General features: G+C 37.3%; 1 protein-coding gene across 1 annotated transcript; it reads right to left on the bottom strand.

Moving 5' to 3' along the window:
- Nucleotides 1-4,990: 4,990 nt before the first annotated feature.
- LOC145033893 (UDP-glycosyltransferase 83A1-like) lies at nt 4,991-6,560 on the bottom strand. Its single transcript, XM_078982381.1, has 2 exons — nt 6,026-6,560; nt 4,991-5,940 (listed from the first exon to the last, which is right to left on the bottom strand). Exons 1-2 carry the CDS (start codon nt 6,504-6,506, stop codon nt 5,015-5,017), a joined length of 1,407 nt encoding a protein of 468 aa, XP_078838507.1. The 5' UTR covers nt 6,507-6,560; the 3' UTR covers nt 4,991-5,014.
- Nucleotides 6,561-18,779: the final 12,219 nt, after the last annotated feature.

The raw sequence follows: 18,779 nt of genomic DNA, 5'->3' as shown, positions 1-18,779 counted from the left end.
ACCAACTAGGACCAACTTGTGAAGTGTTCTTGTCTTGATAATAACTGCACTGACTCTTGAATATTTGATTGTCAAGAAATGTTTCTTGACAAAGAGAATCATATATGTCAAGAGGTCAGTGGGAGTTTTAATGTTTTGAAAAAGTTTCAAGAACAAATCAAATAAACCTTATCGATCATCACTAGCGCACGAGTTGAGGTTTACAACCTATCGTGTTGACATTATTTTGATTCTGTGCCAATCCAATCGAGTTAATTATGCATGTGAGTTCTATGAATTCTCATTTGAATGCATAAAAAGAAAGGACCTTGATCAATGAAAGTACATTGATAAGAAAGGGTGAGCTGCTTAACTACTTGGAAGACGTGGTGGGCAGCTGTGCTACCATAAGGCAAGAAATCAAGATTAAGAAAGGTCAGTCCATATGAGTTTGGATTTGTCATAAACTTTGGTTTTAACAAATTCACATGGATAGGAACAAATACACCATTTAAATCTAAGTGTCATAAGATTTCCTCCTTCATGAAAATGATTGTGAGGAAATGCTTTCACTGAGAAAGATTTTAAGAAGATAGTGATTGTAAAATTGCATTCTCGAATTCGATCATGGTTACGGTATCCATTTCCATAATTTGAATTGTGAGGTTTGCGGATCATATATGAGTTTATGTTCCAAACCTGTCAACCTTTGATATGTATATTTAAATGGATCGTGTTTGGGTTGATATATTTTGACTTGCCAACGCATGACACGCCAACCCAAACACGACACAATTATCATGCTTACTTATTATCTTACTAGTATATGATTATCTTACTAGTATAGGATGGTATGCGGAGCTTGATGATGACAAAACCTAATGTCTATAACACACATTTTGATTAAAATAATGATTACTGGTCTTTTACTAAGTCATTTGGTTGTTTCATTAAATTACATGTTGGAATTAAAAGAATAAAATTGAACAAAATGGAAGGAATCACAATCCTTAAGAATAGTTGATTCAATTCCAGAAGGCAAAACAACATTATTTAAGTTGATTCCATTCCGACGTGGAATGCAAGTATTATATTTTGAAGTCCATGAAAGCGGTTGATGATGAAGAATGTGAATGTTGAAAAACGATTTAATTAAATGGATTAGTTTAACTGATAAAGGACTTGAATTGTTGCAGACTTTTCATATGTATAACTGTTTAATACGCTTTTACTAATATATTAATTTTTGTCTCAGTTTAGGCGAAAGAATGAATATACAATCCTTGAGCTTGATAAGTTGTGTGAAAAACGGGCTACTTATGTCACAACAATAATTACCGTTGATAATTATTTACAAATTACTTTTTGGTGAAAATTTGGAACATACGTTTTTATTTCACACTATATGGTTTCTGTAATGGGTTGTATGAATTTATTTTGCATTATCAAACATTAAATTGTGTAATTTAGCTTGAGATATATATATATATATATATATATATATATATATATATATATATATATATATATATATATATATATATATATATATATATATATATACACACACACGTAAAATCATAAATGTATGTTGTAAAATTATGTCAAAATCAAGACGTACAAAATATGTTGTAAATGTCTATCAAGAACTACAAACATGTTACGAATTACGACATACAACATCAATTATAATTATGTCGTAAATGTGTGTCGTGTATGTATGTTGTAATTGTAGGTCATAAAGGTCTATCTTAAATTTTATGACAGACAAAATGCCTGTCATTTTCAATTATGACATCACTTTCAATGACATACATTTGTTTGTCATGTATAGGCATTTACGACGGACATTGTGTGTCAAATGATAGCCTTTTTTCTAGTAGTGTAGGTTAGAGAAATTGAAAGAGAAGGTTATTAAGAAGTAGAAGTTGTTCAAGAAAATGATGCGACACAAAATAAATTTGGTATAATTTAGAAAAAATTTGAAGTTATGTTTCCAGAAAGATAACCAAAAAGTAATTACTTTATGTGACATTAGTAATCAAAAAATGTTTGTGTAATACTAAAATATATGTTTGCATATTAAAATAAATAATTAAATTAAAATAGATAACAAAATGGAGTGCTAGGAATGTTATCACTCCCTACCAAATGTTAAGATTATGTGTTAAATGGAGAAAAATGATATGTCACTCAAAAAGCTGACATGACAAGGTGTTAGGAGTGTTACCATTCCCCTTAATCTTAGTGGCAACATTCGGATATTAGAGGCATAGGGAATATTTGTAATTCTTTTGTGTGTTCACGAGGACAACCAACAACACTATTGACGTTCGTCCATCATCGAAAGATTGGCAGCAATTGGATCGAGCGGTTAATCAATAGCTAGGGGACATTAATCATTGATCACACAAATCATGGTTAAAAGGCTTTAGCGACGATGCCATCTATAGCGAGGACACTTAAAAGAGTTCACTGAATGTCCTCGCTATAGTTTGGGATTTCTTGTAGTGAGATCGAAATTGTTCTAAATATGGATATCATGTTAGCCATTGTATATATTATATATGAAGAAAAACTAACATTATAATTCATATTTAAGAAAATTACATGATTCGTCTCTCGTCCAAGTGTCAAATTGTTCGTTTAATCCCTATTTTCAAATATTAACTCGGACCGTCCCTGTAATGTTTATTTCTCACTTGGACGGTCCTTGACGAACATAAAATGACTATTTTACCCGTTCTCTTTCTTTTTTGGTATGCTTTTGATTTGTTTGTTGTTAAAAATTTAAAAGAAAAATAAAAAATAAAGAAAAACAAAAAATGGCCCACCAATACAAACGCTTATCATCTACACTAACCCCACTCACACCCTTCAATCATTTATCAACATTTTATCTTCATGAGTTTATCTTCTATCATCGGATCAATGAACAACACTATCGGACCACAGTGCAACACCGTCGGACCACCACGTAAAACCACCAGATCGCCACCTCTTCTTACCTTAGAAACATCATCGACTATCCTTTCTTCCCTCGTTCTTCTTCCCGGTTAGTCCTTAAGCCACCACCATCGACCATCAGGTCTGTAGAAACTCCAGATAGAATAGAGGAACACAAATACACATTTTTTGTGTTTACTGATACAATACAGATAAAGACAGCATAAGAAAGACAGAGATAGAGCTACCATCACCACTCCGCCATCGTCATCTGCAGGTGGTGGTTGTCGGAGGTGGCTTCATCTTCTTCATCTAAATCCATCTTCACTAGTGTACAACCCACCGTATCAGGTTGTAACCCAACAGATCCGGTGAATATTGACGGTTATTTCATGTGGTTTTAACAGATCTGTTACCGTTGAGATCCAAACCTTAGCCGACGAAGATGTCGGCGCAAATGTGACAAAACCCTAGCGTACAAAGGCTTGGAGGCGATGATTACTTGCAGATCTGAGGCGGTGTTTAGTGATGATATAGGTGAAGGAGGTCGGAGGCGGTTTCACCGACGTTCTGGGGTGAAGGAAGCAGGAAAGGATGGTCGGCAACGTCATTGGTTGGCTAGGGTTTTGGATTCCTATCGGGAGTGTGTGAGAAAGAAGGAGACAATATCAGATGGTGTCTTTATTGGCTGCAGAACAGCATAGATGTGGTGGGGCTGGAGCACCAGCGGTGATGGAGTGGTGGTGGAGCATCGGCAATGATGCAGGTGGGTGGTGGGGTGGTGGTTCATGAAAGAAAAGATGAAAAAGAAGGATATAAGAAGGTGGGGCCCAATTATTTAATCATTTCTTTTAACTTTTAATTAATAATAATAACAATCTAATAATAAATAAAAATAAAAGAATAAGGGAAAAAAAGACATTTTATGTCCGGTAAGCAATTTAAGGAACGAAATGTGAAATTTTTAGTGATATAAGGGATTATCCGAATTAACTTTTGAAAATAAAAACTAAACTAGAAATTTGACAATTTGACGAGGGACGAATCATGTAATTTACTCTTCATATTTTAGCGAGCAAAGCTTTCAGCAAGCACCTGTACTTGCTAAAAGTCTCAACAAATTTACATGATCAATTATTAGATAAGACAACCTTAAAAACCTTTATAGCATTACATGTCATTGACGAAAATTGCACTTTAGTGACGACTGTAGTGTAAATTTCAAAGTTAATAAAACGTTATTTGCATAATATAAGTTGAATATGTAATTTTTTTTTTTTATCATCCTTCAATGAGAGAAGAGTTAGTTTCAAGTACATTCAAATCGAACCATCTCCCAAAGAAAGTTTAGTAAATCAAACTTCAAATATTTTGAATATTATATATATATATATATATATATATATATATATATATATATATATATATATATATATATATATATATATATATATATATATTCGGTAAGAAATTTTTTTTAGTAGGAAGGTAAGAAGTTTTTTTTCTAAATATTTTTTTGACGAACAAAATAAATGAATCACTACATGATTCATTTGTAAGATGATTCACAAGAAAAAATTCTCAAAAAAAACATCTTTATGATTCATTTTTAAGTAAATTAAGAAAAAATTAATTTTTATGATAATTTTAGTGAATAACGACAAAATCATTGTATAAATGAATCATCGAGATATTTTTTTGAGAATTTTTTCTTGTGAATCATCTTACAAATGAATCATCTAATGATTCATTTTGTTTGTTCGCGAAAAAAATATGTAGAAAAAAACTTCTTACCTTCCTACAAAAAATTTCCTTCTTATTTGATCTTGACTCTCTCTCTCTCTCTCTCTCTCTCTCTCTCTCTCTCTCTCTCTCTCTCTCTCTCTCTCTCTCTCTCTCTCTCTCTCTCTCTCTCTCTCTCTATATATATATATATATATATATATATATATATATATATATATATATATATATATATATATATATATATATATATATATATATATATATATATATATATCGAAACATCTTCATTATTATCGTCCAACGAATGAAAACACAAACAAACAACAAATTGCACGTAGATTGTTCATTCACATATCTCAACTTGGTTATAGGGCGCATATGTATCTTTATTGTGTATCCACTCGATAAAATTGCCAAGATTTTTGTGTGAGCATCCTCCTTCTTTGATAGTGCTTGTAACCTTTTCTTTAATATCCATGGCCTTAGCTTTGAATGAATTGTCTCCGAGCAGCTGCTCTACCTTACCTTTTATCTCTCCTCGTGTGATGATACCTGCTTCATCTTTGTTAAACCCCAGCCCAGTCTTCCAAATGTCACGAATATAAGTTTCATTGTCAAACTGATCAGCAAAGTATGGCCAGCACAAGAAAGGGAGTCCATTTGTAACACCCTCTAAAGTAGAATTCCAACCACAATGACTCACAAAACAAGCCACAGAAGGATGAGCTAACACTTTCTGTTGAGGTGCCCAACTCACAATTCTTCCACGAGAGCCTACTCTTTCCACATACCCTTCTGGGAAAGAAGCCGTAGTCTCCTTTGTCATGCCTGGTCGCACAACCCACAAGAATGGTCTGTTGCTAAGTTCAAGAGCAAGTGCCAATTCTTCAAACTGTGTTTGATTGAAAATGGTGAAGCTCCCAAATGCTACATAAATGACCGAACATGATGGCTGTTGGTCGAGCCATGGAAGACAGGTGGCGTCTTCTTGCCAGAAGTGGCCTGCTTGGTCTGCAAGTCGGTTGCTAGCCAGCAATGGACCAATCGGCAACAGCTGCGGGTACAGGCTGAATGCAGCCGGCTCCAGCTCAGTAGTCGAGTTACATAAAAACCATTCAGTCAAACTAGCGGCTTCAACAGCTTCTACTACAACTTTAAAAAAGGCTTTTACAGTGCCCAACTCCTGAAAGCACGTCCATGGCAGGTTCGTGGACTTGATAGGTGGCATGCTTTCTGACAGCTGAATCATTTGATCATTTATAGGTACACCTGCATTGAAAAAATCATAAAAAAATGTTAATGGACATTCTTAGACTCTTATATTATATGATACATGTAATCGTAGATGTTTCACCATTGTTGTTAACGATTCCATCATCAATCAGTTTCTGAAAGCTCATCACGTAGGCCAATGTAGCAACTGAGGCTGGCCAGAAGGCTGCTCTTCTGATTCCCATCTTCTTTGCGACTTTTATGGCCCATCCCATGCAATCATCAGCAATAATACAGGTAACGTTACTGCTGTCTTCTTTGTTAATCGTCTCTATAAGCTCTTCTAGTTTGCACGACATAGTTTGTAATATTGACGTCGTCAACTTGCATAGGTCACTCCTGTCCTCCCATGGCTCTAACCCATCAGGGACTGAAACCAACTGCATTAGATCCCCAAAACCATCCTTCACCAACGAATTGCTTGTGACAAGCTTGTGATTAACCTCTGTGTTTACAAATGTAACTTTGATTCCTTGCTTGACTAAGCATTGAGCAAGCTCCATTATAGGGATTACATGGCCTTGTGCGGGATAAGGTATGACTAGAACATGAGGTCTTGCCATGATTTCTAGAGGAAGTTTTCTGAGGAGTCTCGGGAAAGTGTTGGTGTTTCTATAATTGTCTGCTCAACTTTATATATTGACATAAATGACGTATATGTCAAGGCTTTTTTGTTAGTTACCTTTTGCGTCATAATTTTATCTGTTTCGTCCCATTCGGTGATTGAGATCTCCTTATCTGTGGCCATTTCTGGAATTCAGCTGAAATTACTTTCTCGGATCTTCTTTCTTGACTCCATACTCTTTATTGCATGATAAAACGACATCTCTGAAAACAGGCGTTGATGGACCCTTCAATAATTTTCTTACCTTTTGTGGCATATATATGAACCCTGCAATTCGGGTATAGTTTGGAGATCACTATAGGCCATATGATTTTCCATGCCCCGCTAGCTGTGATTGACTTGTCATATACCCAATGAAAGTATATAAATTATGGGGATCAAGTCAGCCAAATCTAGAAGCATCCGACAGCAACTTCCCATAAGATGTAAAATATTGGTACAAAAATTATTGCATCATCAATTTAGATAAGCAACATCTGGACATCAAGCAACCGGTAGTCATAGCCATAGCCATATTTTTATTGTTAGACACACATTTAAGCAAAAAAAGCAAAAAAACAAGAAAAAAATAACAAAGAATTAATGTGGTTCGATCAAAATGATCTACGTCTAATGACATTTAGGTGACATCTTTTTTATTTCTATAACTTTTTCAAAAGAGATACACTAGAAAACCTAGTTACTAATCAGAGACGGAGGCAAAAAAAAAAAAAAAAAGTTTAGGGTTTTCGTTTTAAAATAATTGATATATAGGACGGTTCTTGAAAGCTCTATGTGAAAAGTGAAAATGGCTCCGTAAATACAATTTTTTATATATATAAGAAAAATAAATCTAAAAAAGAAAAACCAAAAACTAAATTAAATTATCTAAAAATGCAATTATACAAATTTATACAATTTAAGGTATGAAATATATAAGTTTTCAAAACTAACTTGCTAAAGGAATTTAATTTGTCAATATATATATATGAGGAGCCAAAATGTTATTTAAGAAAAATATTATTAAAAAAAATCTACCAAATGTAATCCACATGTTCGAACTCACATTGCTTGGGAAAGAGATAATACACATTGCCTGTTGATCTACAAATAGTATTTAAGTAACATTGACCTAAAGAATATCTTATTACTAAATGAAAAAAATAAAAAAAGTTGAGGGTGGGTATCTATATTTCATTCTAGGACGGTCCAGGTTTTCTAGGTCGGAGCCACCTAAAAAAATCTAGGGTTTTCCTTTTAAAATAATTGATATATAGGACGGTCCTTGAAGGCTCTACCCTGGTTACTAATACATATAACCAATAACTCTAACAAGAAATTCATAATAACAAAACATGTTTCTTCACTTATCCTTTCGAAATCAACATTTTGTTATCTACATTTCATTACTGGTGGGTAATTTATTCGGATCCCCAAAATTTAAGGCACACTCTAACTAACAATCCCCACTTTGACTTGAATTCACTTTAACCAACAAAGATTCCTACGAGTCATCTCCTTCATTCCAGTTTGCCCTGAAAGGACTTACTTCTCATGAACATTCAAAAGTCAAAGCAATACTTGAACTTCTTTGATGGAAGCGGCTTTGCTAATATAACTATTAGGTTCTCTATAGTAACTATCTTTCAATATTGTCTTCTTCAAGAACATTACGAATGATACTTGTTATGCTTAAATAACTTTGATTTTCACAATAAAAAGGAGACATCTCAATCTTCAACCTAAGATTTTGAACAAGACAACGTAGACATATACTGAAACACCTCTCACATGATAGACCGGATTACTTGTGTTTCATCAATTGATATCAGAGTCGGGATGTTTTTTGCTCTTTAACTATATATATCATCATTGTCAGCAACATTGATTTCCTATATTTTCGAAAAAACAAGAAATAATTCTCTATATACACCACCTTCGCTTAAATTCTCCTTCAAAATCATCAATTACAATTCTAAACTTAAAACCTATATATGTTGTAAATGTCACAAATAGTTTCACATATTCTACTAGGAAACCATGATCCTGAAGAAGTTGAGGCCCAATACTCCTCTAGTAGTGGTGGTGACATTTACAGTTAGAGAAAAAATAAATGCATGGTATAATGAAGGATGTTGGGTACTCATGTTTGTTCAAATACAGGGTGAGTAGTATGTTGTACACTTTGAACAAGACACTCAATGATGATTTTGTTTCAGAAGATGAATAAATTGTAATTGATTAAAGTTGTTGAAGAAATGAAAAAAAAGGTTATGCTAATTTATTTTTAATTTGAAAAAACAAAAACTTAATGAAAAGATAATTAACATAAAAAAATAATAGAAATTTACAGAGATTGAGCTGAAAAACCTTAAGATCAATAGTTCATTATTTGTTGGAAAATACAACGACTCAATCCTTCCTTTTCTGAACAATGTCTATAATGAAGTGGTGTCTAATCTATATATGCTTTGTTTTAAGTGATGAACAAGATTCTGAGTGATTTGAATTGCACTAGTGTTGTCATAACATACTTGAGTTTTTTTAGCATCGACTGATAATCCAAAAGCTGATTTTGGGTTCATGGTACTTGAGCACAACATCTACCAGCTCCAACATACTCAAATTCAATTATTAAACATGTAATTGAGGTTTAGTTCATGGAAGACCAGCTAATGAGTCTTCCACCTAGATGTTGACATCCTATAGATGTGCTTTTTTTTGTCTAATGTACACTCTACATAGTCGTTCAAAGGATACTTCTAATACTTTCAAAGATGTACTTACTATAGTTGATGAATATACATTGAGTAGACTATTTTACATGTTCGTCTCTCGAATCATGCTCATCTCAAACTTATTTTCCAAACAAATCTAAATTTTTCACACAACTTTTTACTGGTAGAGCCAAAAAATAATATCATCAACATATACTTGAGCATTGATAAGATCACAGGTTGTTTTCTTAAAGAATAATGTGCTTTATTTTCTCCACTTTTGTAACCGTTTTAAATAAGATAAGTTGGAAATGTATCATACCATGCTTTAGGGGCTTGCTTAAGTCTATAGAAAATCTTATCGAGTCTATATATAGACATGATTTAGTAAGTCTTCAAGTTCAAACCCTGGATACTACTTGAGAAATTCTTATTCTTGTAAATCTCGATAAAGTAAGGAAGTCTTAACATCCATTTGATACACATTGACCTTTTAAATGAAGTACAATCTACAAATAATCTGATAGCTTCAAGCCTTGCACTGTGAGAACCCAAAATTTCCATTATGTACGAACTTTATAAGGTCAATAGAAGTTATAACAGTCACAGTAAATTTTCAGACTTTTTAGTATAAGTTTGAGTATTTCAGGATTTACACTTAAGGAGATATCAAAAAGGTGGTTGCACTAGGGTTTTGTGCAACATTGTTATTCCAAAACTCTATCACATTAGAATTCATTATGGGAATAAAATATTTTCTGCTAAAAATCTCAAGACTATATATAGAATTTTGAGCCATATTCATTCATTATTGACAATTCCAACTAGAGGAAAGCCATTTCTCTCTCACGGATCTTCGGGTTTTCATCCCAAATCGTGAGTACCCTTCTCTAGTTACATTATATGGCATATAACATGTTTAATAACCTCGATTACATAGAAAATCTTTAAGATTCGGGAGTTTACCGCCTAAGAACGTTCTTGGAGAGTAAACTCCTATATGAGGCTTATATGATGCCTAGTCCCTTCCACATGTTAAATAACGACCTTAGGCTTGTATGTAAGTGTACTTAAGACAAGAAAACATCAAAGAAACACCCAATTTTAGGTGTTCACGGCCCAAGGAGTTCTTGGACCGTGAACTCCACAAACAAGGACCAAAGGGTGTTTTTAACACTTTTAAAGCTTTGGACAATTACCTAGGTTTACTCCTACATAAATTAAGGACTTAAACACATCCAAAAACCCCAATTTTGAGAGTTTACAGCCCTATGCTTGTGCTTGGGCCATGAACATCAAATTAAGGCACCAAAGTGTGCCTAAGGCCTTCATTTGCTTAGGGTAAAAGTCTAGAACCTATCCTACATGTGCTTGGGACTTGAAAGCATAAAAACACCCATCCCATGAGATTTTACGGCAGTAAACTCCAAAGGAAATAGTCTTTGGGCCGAAAACCCCTAAAAGGAGTGTATTAATGCCCTAAACTACCCAAAGGATTAAACCACCAAGTAGAACTTATTCTAGAAATCAAGTAACACTTCAAAACAAATAATGTCAACATGTTTGAGAGCATACAGCCGTAAACTCAAGGGTTTACAACCATAAACTCCTTGTGTGGAGTTTATTGAAGAGTAAACACATATATAGGGGCTTTTGGAACCCTAAACCCCTTTAGCCTTGTCCCACAACAACTTAGAGGCAACCCTTAGGACTTATAACACTTATACAAAGTGTTTTCATGTACTAGAGTGTCCCAACTTAATTTATTAGTTATTATTTGGCTAATTAGTTATATATATATATATATATATATATATATATATATATATATATATATTCTCATTATATGATAACTAGGCTCGTGCATGTGAACAAGTCTCCGTTTGCCACCTGGCACAGTATCCAACACTTCAATCCAATCCACTCACCACAAGTGAGTTCATACCCCTTAACCAATGATTTAAATGTTTTTAAATGCTTTATGGGGGGGATACAAGTTAAATACTTATAGTTATTACATCAATCACATGTGATTAATAACTACAAAACCAATGATTTCTTACCATTCAAACTGTTTATCAAACCGTATTGTTTCAAACTGTTTTACAAACTCTTTTACTTATCAAATACTTTCATTTAAACTCTTTAATACTTATTATCAATTGCATGTCTATGTATGTATACTTATATAATAAATGTTTAAAAGGCTTAGGAAGGCCTGTCCGCCCTATTTCCTTTTAGGGCTTGAGATGTGGTCTGGTGGGATGTCGGGTATCCGTCCGAAGGTCATTTAAATATTAATTATATATCATGTGTACATATGTAGTCATAAAGGTCCTTCCAGTTCATTCAGTACCCTTAGGTAGCAAGGGTATACTTCTAGGTTCATACGTACCAGTTATATCATTAGTAAGTTGCCATAGGGGTAGCACAGGAGAATACTAATACTATAACTAGAACAAAGAAACATACAATGAGTCAGTTCGAGTAGTACACACAGTACATTACCATACATGCTAGATAGAGAGAACGTACATTACAGCTAGCACACGAAGAACATTTTAGTACACACAGGCTAGACAAAGAAAGATTACACTTTCAGTTAGCACATTTATTACATATACGTTTGTGCAGTTATGTGAACCATTGAGCGGGTCATGGCACTTCCTGCCATGACCGTTCTTGTATCCCGAATCTCCTTAATTGGAGAGTGTATGAGTTTGCGTATAGATCTATACTGGATTGATTATCCTACACCTTGCTGCTCGCTACAGTGGGACTTGCAAGTCTACGGGTGCCAAATGTCATTTCTTATGGCATCTTACATCGTTGTTTTACTAGAGTCGGTAGCAGGATACAGATCGATCACATGTTATTTGAAAACACCTTTTTGTATTAAGGTAGTTAGTACCATGGTAATCACTTATTACAAATACTACGGTACGATAATATTTTCCCATTACATTCACTTCGTGAATATTCACACGATGCACGGTAATGTAGTAACTATATTTTTGGTTAATGATAGTCAGAATTTGGGAAACACGCACACTCTAACAAGAGACATATACACGAACACGAGATGCCTTGGTAGAAGGCTACAGTTAGTAGAAAACATAGGGTTTTCTAGGAGAGTTCAAACATTATACAAATAATTGTACAAAACATTTTATAGAAACAACTTTCAAACGTTTTCATACAAACTCAGACATTAATATACTTATGATCTCACCAGCATTAAGCTGATACTCGCTTTCAAAATAACTTGTATTCTCAGGTCACCACTAGACAGGTACAGGTGTCAGGCTTTAGAGAAGATGCAGTTCCTTCAAGACTCATCTTTTATTTTGATATGTATATTTTTGGTGTCTATAACTTTGACAGAACACACATGTATGAAATTATAATATTAATGCAATGGATGATGTTGTTGCTTGTTTACTACTATTTATTGTTGTGATATTGTACATGACGTCCTCCGCCCCAGAATGTTTCCGCCATTCATGGTTTTGGGGTGTGACAGATTGGTATCAGAGCACTGTTTATAGTGAATTGAGTATATCAACCAATAAAAGATATACTAACTATAAATACATTGGGATTAAAATACTCTGACCTAGAGTTTATACTTATAAGTAATAAAATATTTAATTAAGTATAGAAGTCTGCATTTATACTAAAATCAGTGTCACTAAGACAGTACAAAAGAATTACGATTGTTGAACAACGTAGGTGGACTTAGAGATATATAGTCAAAACTGGGAAGATATAGCCTGATCAACTATATTATCCGAGAGTTGACTAGCATGTGCCTAAGTGTAGTTGTGTGGTTCCAACAAGTCTAAAATCTTACCAACGACCCTACAATGAGAACACTAGAACATAACATTAAACTTAAAATACTATAGGAGTATTTTACATTACTATTAGTTACTTATGTGCTAGATTCTTATACCTCCCTTATCGTGTAGATTTAATGGCTGGATTCCACATTCCCGGAGACCCGTACTTTCCACCCAATGGGAATGCTGGATGGCTTGAGGCAGAGTCCGATGATGATCATCAAGCAGAAGGCTTCTCGGATGGATCTGACTCTGAGCCCGAAGTCAATAACCTACCTCAAGTAGATCAAGCCCCAAATAACAACCCCCGACCGGTATTTCAAGGACCCACTCCTCTGTGGGCAACAAACTTGAATACATGGAGCCATGAACATGGTCAACCCATTCCCTACAATGGGGACAGAAGTTTCTACAACCTCACTAATGGAGGTTCTGCTGATAGAGTCTTACCCATCATGGTTCGTAGGATTTCTCGGAACACGATATTGGGTCAATCATCTGTCAATCGAATCTTGGAGATTGATGCCAACACTGGTGTTAACACTGTCCGCATTCGCCAACTAGAGTTTGCTCATGAAAGGACTATGGTCCATAATGCAGCTCTTCAGAGGGAACTCACTGAAACGCGAGCTGAAGTCAGAGAACTTCGAGCTCAGCAAGCAAGGGCTGACAGGCGTATGAGGGACCTAGAACACCTTGTGTCAGGATCAAGGACTCACACTGGCAGTTCTCGTCACCGATAGATCCTTATCAACTTCTCTTTTTGGATATAACCTAGTTATGTAAAACTTTGGTCTATTTTCCTATCTTGTAAATCATAGGCCTGTTAGGTCTTGGTTAGGTTGTAATTCTGTCAAAATTTTCCCATTTTGGTTGATGTAAGGCCTATTACTGTAGGCCGTTTTTCCCGAACTTTGTACATCAGTAATACCAGTAATATTGATAGGTACCTAATCATATAGGAATTATTATCCAAATATGATCATCTATTAGTTTAGATCTTCATTCAATCGTATTGTTGGGCTATGGGGAGTTAGTCCATGAGTCATTCTCATCAATTCTTCCATTGAATTCTTATCAATGCTTTCATCTTCATAAACTTATAGATCAAAGATGCCGCCTCGCAGAAATCCAAGGAGAAACCCAAATAACGAAACACCACCTCCTCCACCTCCACAACCACCTACTCCTCAGTTCGACACGACAGCTCTAAATGATGTTGTAGTTGCGGTTGTGGCTTTCGCCATGGCCCAATATCATTCATCTGGTTCCACTGGAGGAGGAACCCATGTTCAGTCGGTTCAGGTTGAAGCTCCTGTGCGCTCGAGAGAGTGCTCCTATAAGGACTTCACGAACTGCAAGCCATTGTCCTTCAATGGGACTAGCGGAGTCATTTCCCTCTCACAATGGTTCGAGAAAACCAAATCGGTTTTCGAAATCTGCTCTTGTCCCGAGGAGATCAAGGTGAAGTATGCTGCTTGCACCTTTGAAACAAAAGCCCTAACATGGTGGAACGGCCATGTTAAGTCACTAATTCTTATAGTGGCTAATGCGATGGGGTGGGAAACCTTGAAAGACCTCATGATTGAGGAATACTACCCGAGGGGCGAGATCCAAAAGCTGGAGGAAGAAATGTGGAGCCTAACCATGAAGGGCTCCAACGTGGTCACCTACACTGCTAGATTCTGTGAACTGGTGGCCCTCTGTCACAACATGATTCCTTCAGAGGGAAAGAAGATTAAAAGATACATATGGGGACTGGTGCCCCCATACCAGGGAAATGTTTTGGCATCACACCCCACTACATTTGATAGTGCCAAGCGATTGGCAAAGAAGCTCATAGACCATGGGGTTCGTACCCCGGCCGCAACAACTACCCTGGCCATCTCAGAACCTCCAAGAACCGCTGATTCCAAGCGGAAGTTTTGGGATAGTAAGAAGAAGGCAAAGGCTGATAAGAAGAGGCAAGTCGTGGCAGTACATGCTGCGATAACACCTACCGCTGCTGCTCCGATAAAGCAGCATGCTGGAAGTTTACCTAAGCGCAACAAGTGCAACTTCCACCACGACGGCGCCTGCCGGGTGATGCAGTGTCTGAACTGCAACGGGAAGGGGCACATAGTCCGTTTCTGTAAAGCTCCGGCAAAACCAATCAACCAAGCCCCCGGTGCTGGAATGGTCCAAACTTGCTACCAATGTGGCGAGGTAGGCCACTTCAAGAGAAACTGCCCGAAGGCAGTGTTTGCCGGTGGAGCGGCAAGAGTTTTGGCCATAGGCCATGAGGAAGCGGTTTCTGACCCCACAGTGATCACTGGTACGTTCATCCTTGATAACTCTTATGCATGCATTCTATTTGATAGTGGAGCGGAGAGGAGTTTCGTGAACCAAAAATTTGCTCACTTACTTAAGCAAAAATCATGAGCACTTAATGAACCGTTCACTGTGGAAATGGCTAATGGAAAGATAGAGAGCACTAGCAGTATATTCATAGGGTGTACCCTAACTTTAGATAACCATTCATTTTCTATCGATCTTATGCCGGTCTCAATTAAAAGTTTCGACGTCATTATCGGCATGGATTGGCTGAGTCTTCATCGTGCCGATATCATGTGTTACGAAAAGGCGGTTCGCCTTAATCTGCTGTCTGGAGAAACCTTAGTAGTTTATGGCGACAAACCCGGCAAGGACCTTCGTATCATCTCAAGTATCCAAGCTCATAAATTCTTACGAAAGGAATGTACAGCATTCCTTGCTCACGTGGTCGATATGAGCCAAGAAACGAAAGACATCCATAATATTCCAGTAGTACGCGACTATCCATACATCTTTTCAGAAGAACTCCTAGGATTACCTCCGCAACGTCAAGTCGAGTTCCGAATCAACTTAGTTCCAGGGGCTACCCCAGTAGCCAAATCGCCCTATCGTCTAGCACCCGCAGAGATGCAAGAACTGTCCGGTCAACTTAACGAACTGCTCAGCAAGGGCTTTGTAAGACCAAGCTTCTCACCCTGGGGAGCTCCAGTCTTTTTCTTCAAGAAGAAAGACGGATCGTTTCGCATGTGCATCAAATACAAGGAGCTCAACAAACTGACGGTCAAAAATCATTATCCATTACCTAGGATCGACGATTTGTTTGACCAACTGCAAGGGGCGAGCTTCTTTTCAAAAATTGACTTAAGATCCGGATATCACCAATTACGAGTACTAGGGGAGGATGTTCCGAAGACAGCCTTCCAAACTCATTATGGGCACTACGAATTCGTAGTGATGCCATTCGGATTAACAAACGTGCCCGCGGTATTCATAGACTTAATGAATCGGGTGTGTCGTCCTTACTTAGATCAGTTCGTCATCGTTTTCATTGATGACATACTTATCTACTCTCGTAGTAAGGAGGAGCATAGTCAACATTTGCGATAATTCCTCGAAACTTTACGGTTGGAGAAGCTCTATGCGAAGTTCTCGAAATGCAAATTTTGGATTCGACGAGTTGAATTCTTAGGGAACGTGGTTAGCGAAGAGGGAATACACGTGGACCCTTCCAAAATCAAGGCCATTGAGAACTGGTCAGCACCGAAGACGCCTACGGAAATTCGTTAATTTCTAGGCCTCGCTGGCTATTATCGCAAGTTCATTAAGAACTTCTCCCGCATAGCGAAACCTCTTACAACACTGACCCAGAAGGTCATGGCCTTTGACTGGGAAGAGAAGCAGGAAAGAGCGTTCCAAACGCTCAAACGAGCCTTGTGCACCGCACCAATACTATCCCTTCCCGAAGGAATAGAAGACTTCGTGGTCTATTGTGATGCATCGAATCAAGGGCTCGGATGTGTTTTGATGCAGCGGGGAAAGGTCATCGCATATGCCTCGAGACATCTAAAGACACATGAAGTCAACTACACAACCCACGATCTTGAACTAGGAGCAGTTGTGTTTGCTCTGAAAATCTGGAGACATTACTTGTATGGAACGAAGAGCACTATCTTTCAGACCACAAGAGTTTACAACACATCTTCGACCAGAAAGAGCTCAACATGAGACAACGACGGTGGGTCGAGCTACTCAGTGATTACGAATGCGAAATTCATTATAATCCGGGTAAAGCCAACGTAGTAGCTGACGCCCTATATCGGAAGGAATATTCTGGCCGTAGGGTCAAATCATTGACCATGACTATCCATTCACATCTGTCCACCCAAATTAAGGCAGCTCAGTTTGACGCTTTGAAGCCTGAAAATGTGGCGGGTGAATCCCTAAGAAGGATGGATAAGAACTTGGAGGTTAAGGGTGATGGAGCTTACTATTTCATGGACCAGATCTGGACCCCAAACCTAGGTGGTTTCAGAAACTTGGTCATGAACGAGGCGCACAACACTCGTTATTCTGTACACCCGGGATCAGATAAGATGTATCTGGACCTCAAAAAGTTATACTGTTGGCCTAACATGAAAGCAGAGATTGCTACCTTCGTGAGTAAATGCCTTATTTACGCAAAGGTAAAGGTCGAATACCAGAAACCATCCGGTCTTTTACAACAGCCGGAGATACCAGAATGGAAGTGAGAGTGGATAACTATGGATTTCATAACCAAGTTGCCCAAGACGACGGGTGGACTTGATTCCATATGGGTCATCGTCGATAGGCTGAACAAGTCTGCGCACTTCCTACCGATCAAAGAAACAGAAAAGATGGAGAAGCTTACAAGGACTTACATTAAGGAGATTGTAAGACTACACGGTGTTCCTTTATCCATTATCTCGGACAGAGATAGTAGATTCACTTCGAGGTTCTGGCAGTCATTACAAAGTTCCTTAGGAACTAGGTTGGACATGAGTACAGCCTACCATCCGCAGACCGACAGGCAAAGTGAAGAACTATCCAGACCTTGGAAGATATGTCGCGAGCCTGTGTGATCGACTTTGGGAAAGCAGGGGATACTCATTTACCCCTTGTCGAATTTTCCTATAACAATAGTTATCACACGAGCATAAAGGTTGCTCCATTCGAAGCCCTCTATGGCCGAAAGTGCAAACCCCCTCTTTGCTGGGCTGAGGTGGGTGATACCCAGTTAGCTAAGGGACAAGTTCCTGAAAGCACTCTCACAGGTCCGGAAATCATACAGGAAACAACGGAGAAGATCGTTCAGATCCATGAATGATTGAAAGCCTCCAGAGACCGACAGAAAAGCTACGCTGATAAACGTAGGAAACCGTTGGAATTCCAGGTGGGCGATCGCGTTCTATTGAAGGTCTCACCCTGGAAGGGCTTAATACGCTTCGGAAAGCGTGGAAAGCTAAATCTAAGGTACATTGGTCCTTTTGAGATTCTAGCAAGAATCGGCCCTGTAGCTTACGAACTTAACTTGCCACGCGAACTCAGTAACGTACATCCTACCTTCCACGTCTCGAACATGAAAAAGTGTCTGTCCGACGAGACTCTTGTTATTCCACTCGACGAGATCGAGATCAACGAGAGCCTCAACTTTGTGGAGGAACCAGTAGCGATCATAGACCGAGAGGTCAAGCAAACGAAACAAAGTTGTATCCCGATAGTGAAGGTTCGCTGGAATGCCAAACGAGGACCTAAATTCACTTGGGAAAGAGAGGATCAGATGAAGCTAAAATATCCTCATCTTTTCGTTTAGTTATTTGTAACTTCTTATTTACTTAAATT

Source organism: Lactuca saligna, chromosome 3 (genome assembly GCF_052625555.1).
Source record: "Lactuca saligna cultivar CGN05327 chromosome 3, ASM5262555v1, whole genome shotgun sequence".
Taxonomy (NCBI): Eukaryota; Viridiplantae; Streptophyta; class Magnoliopsida; order Asterales; family Asteraceae; genus Lactuca; species Lactuca saligna.
This window is presented reverse-complemented; position numbering and strand designations above follow the sequence as displayed.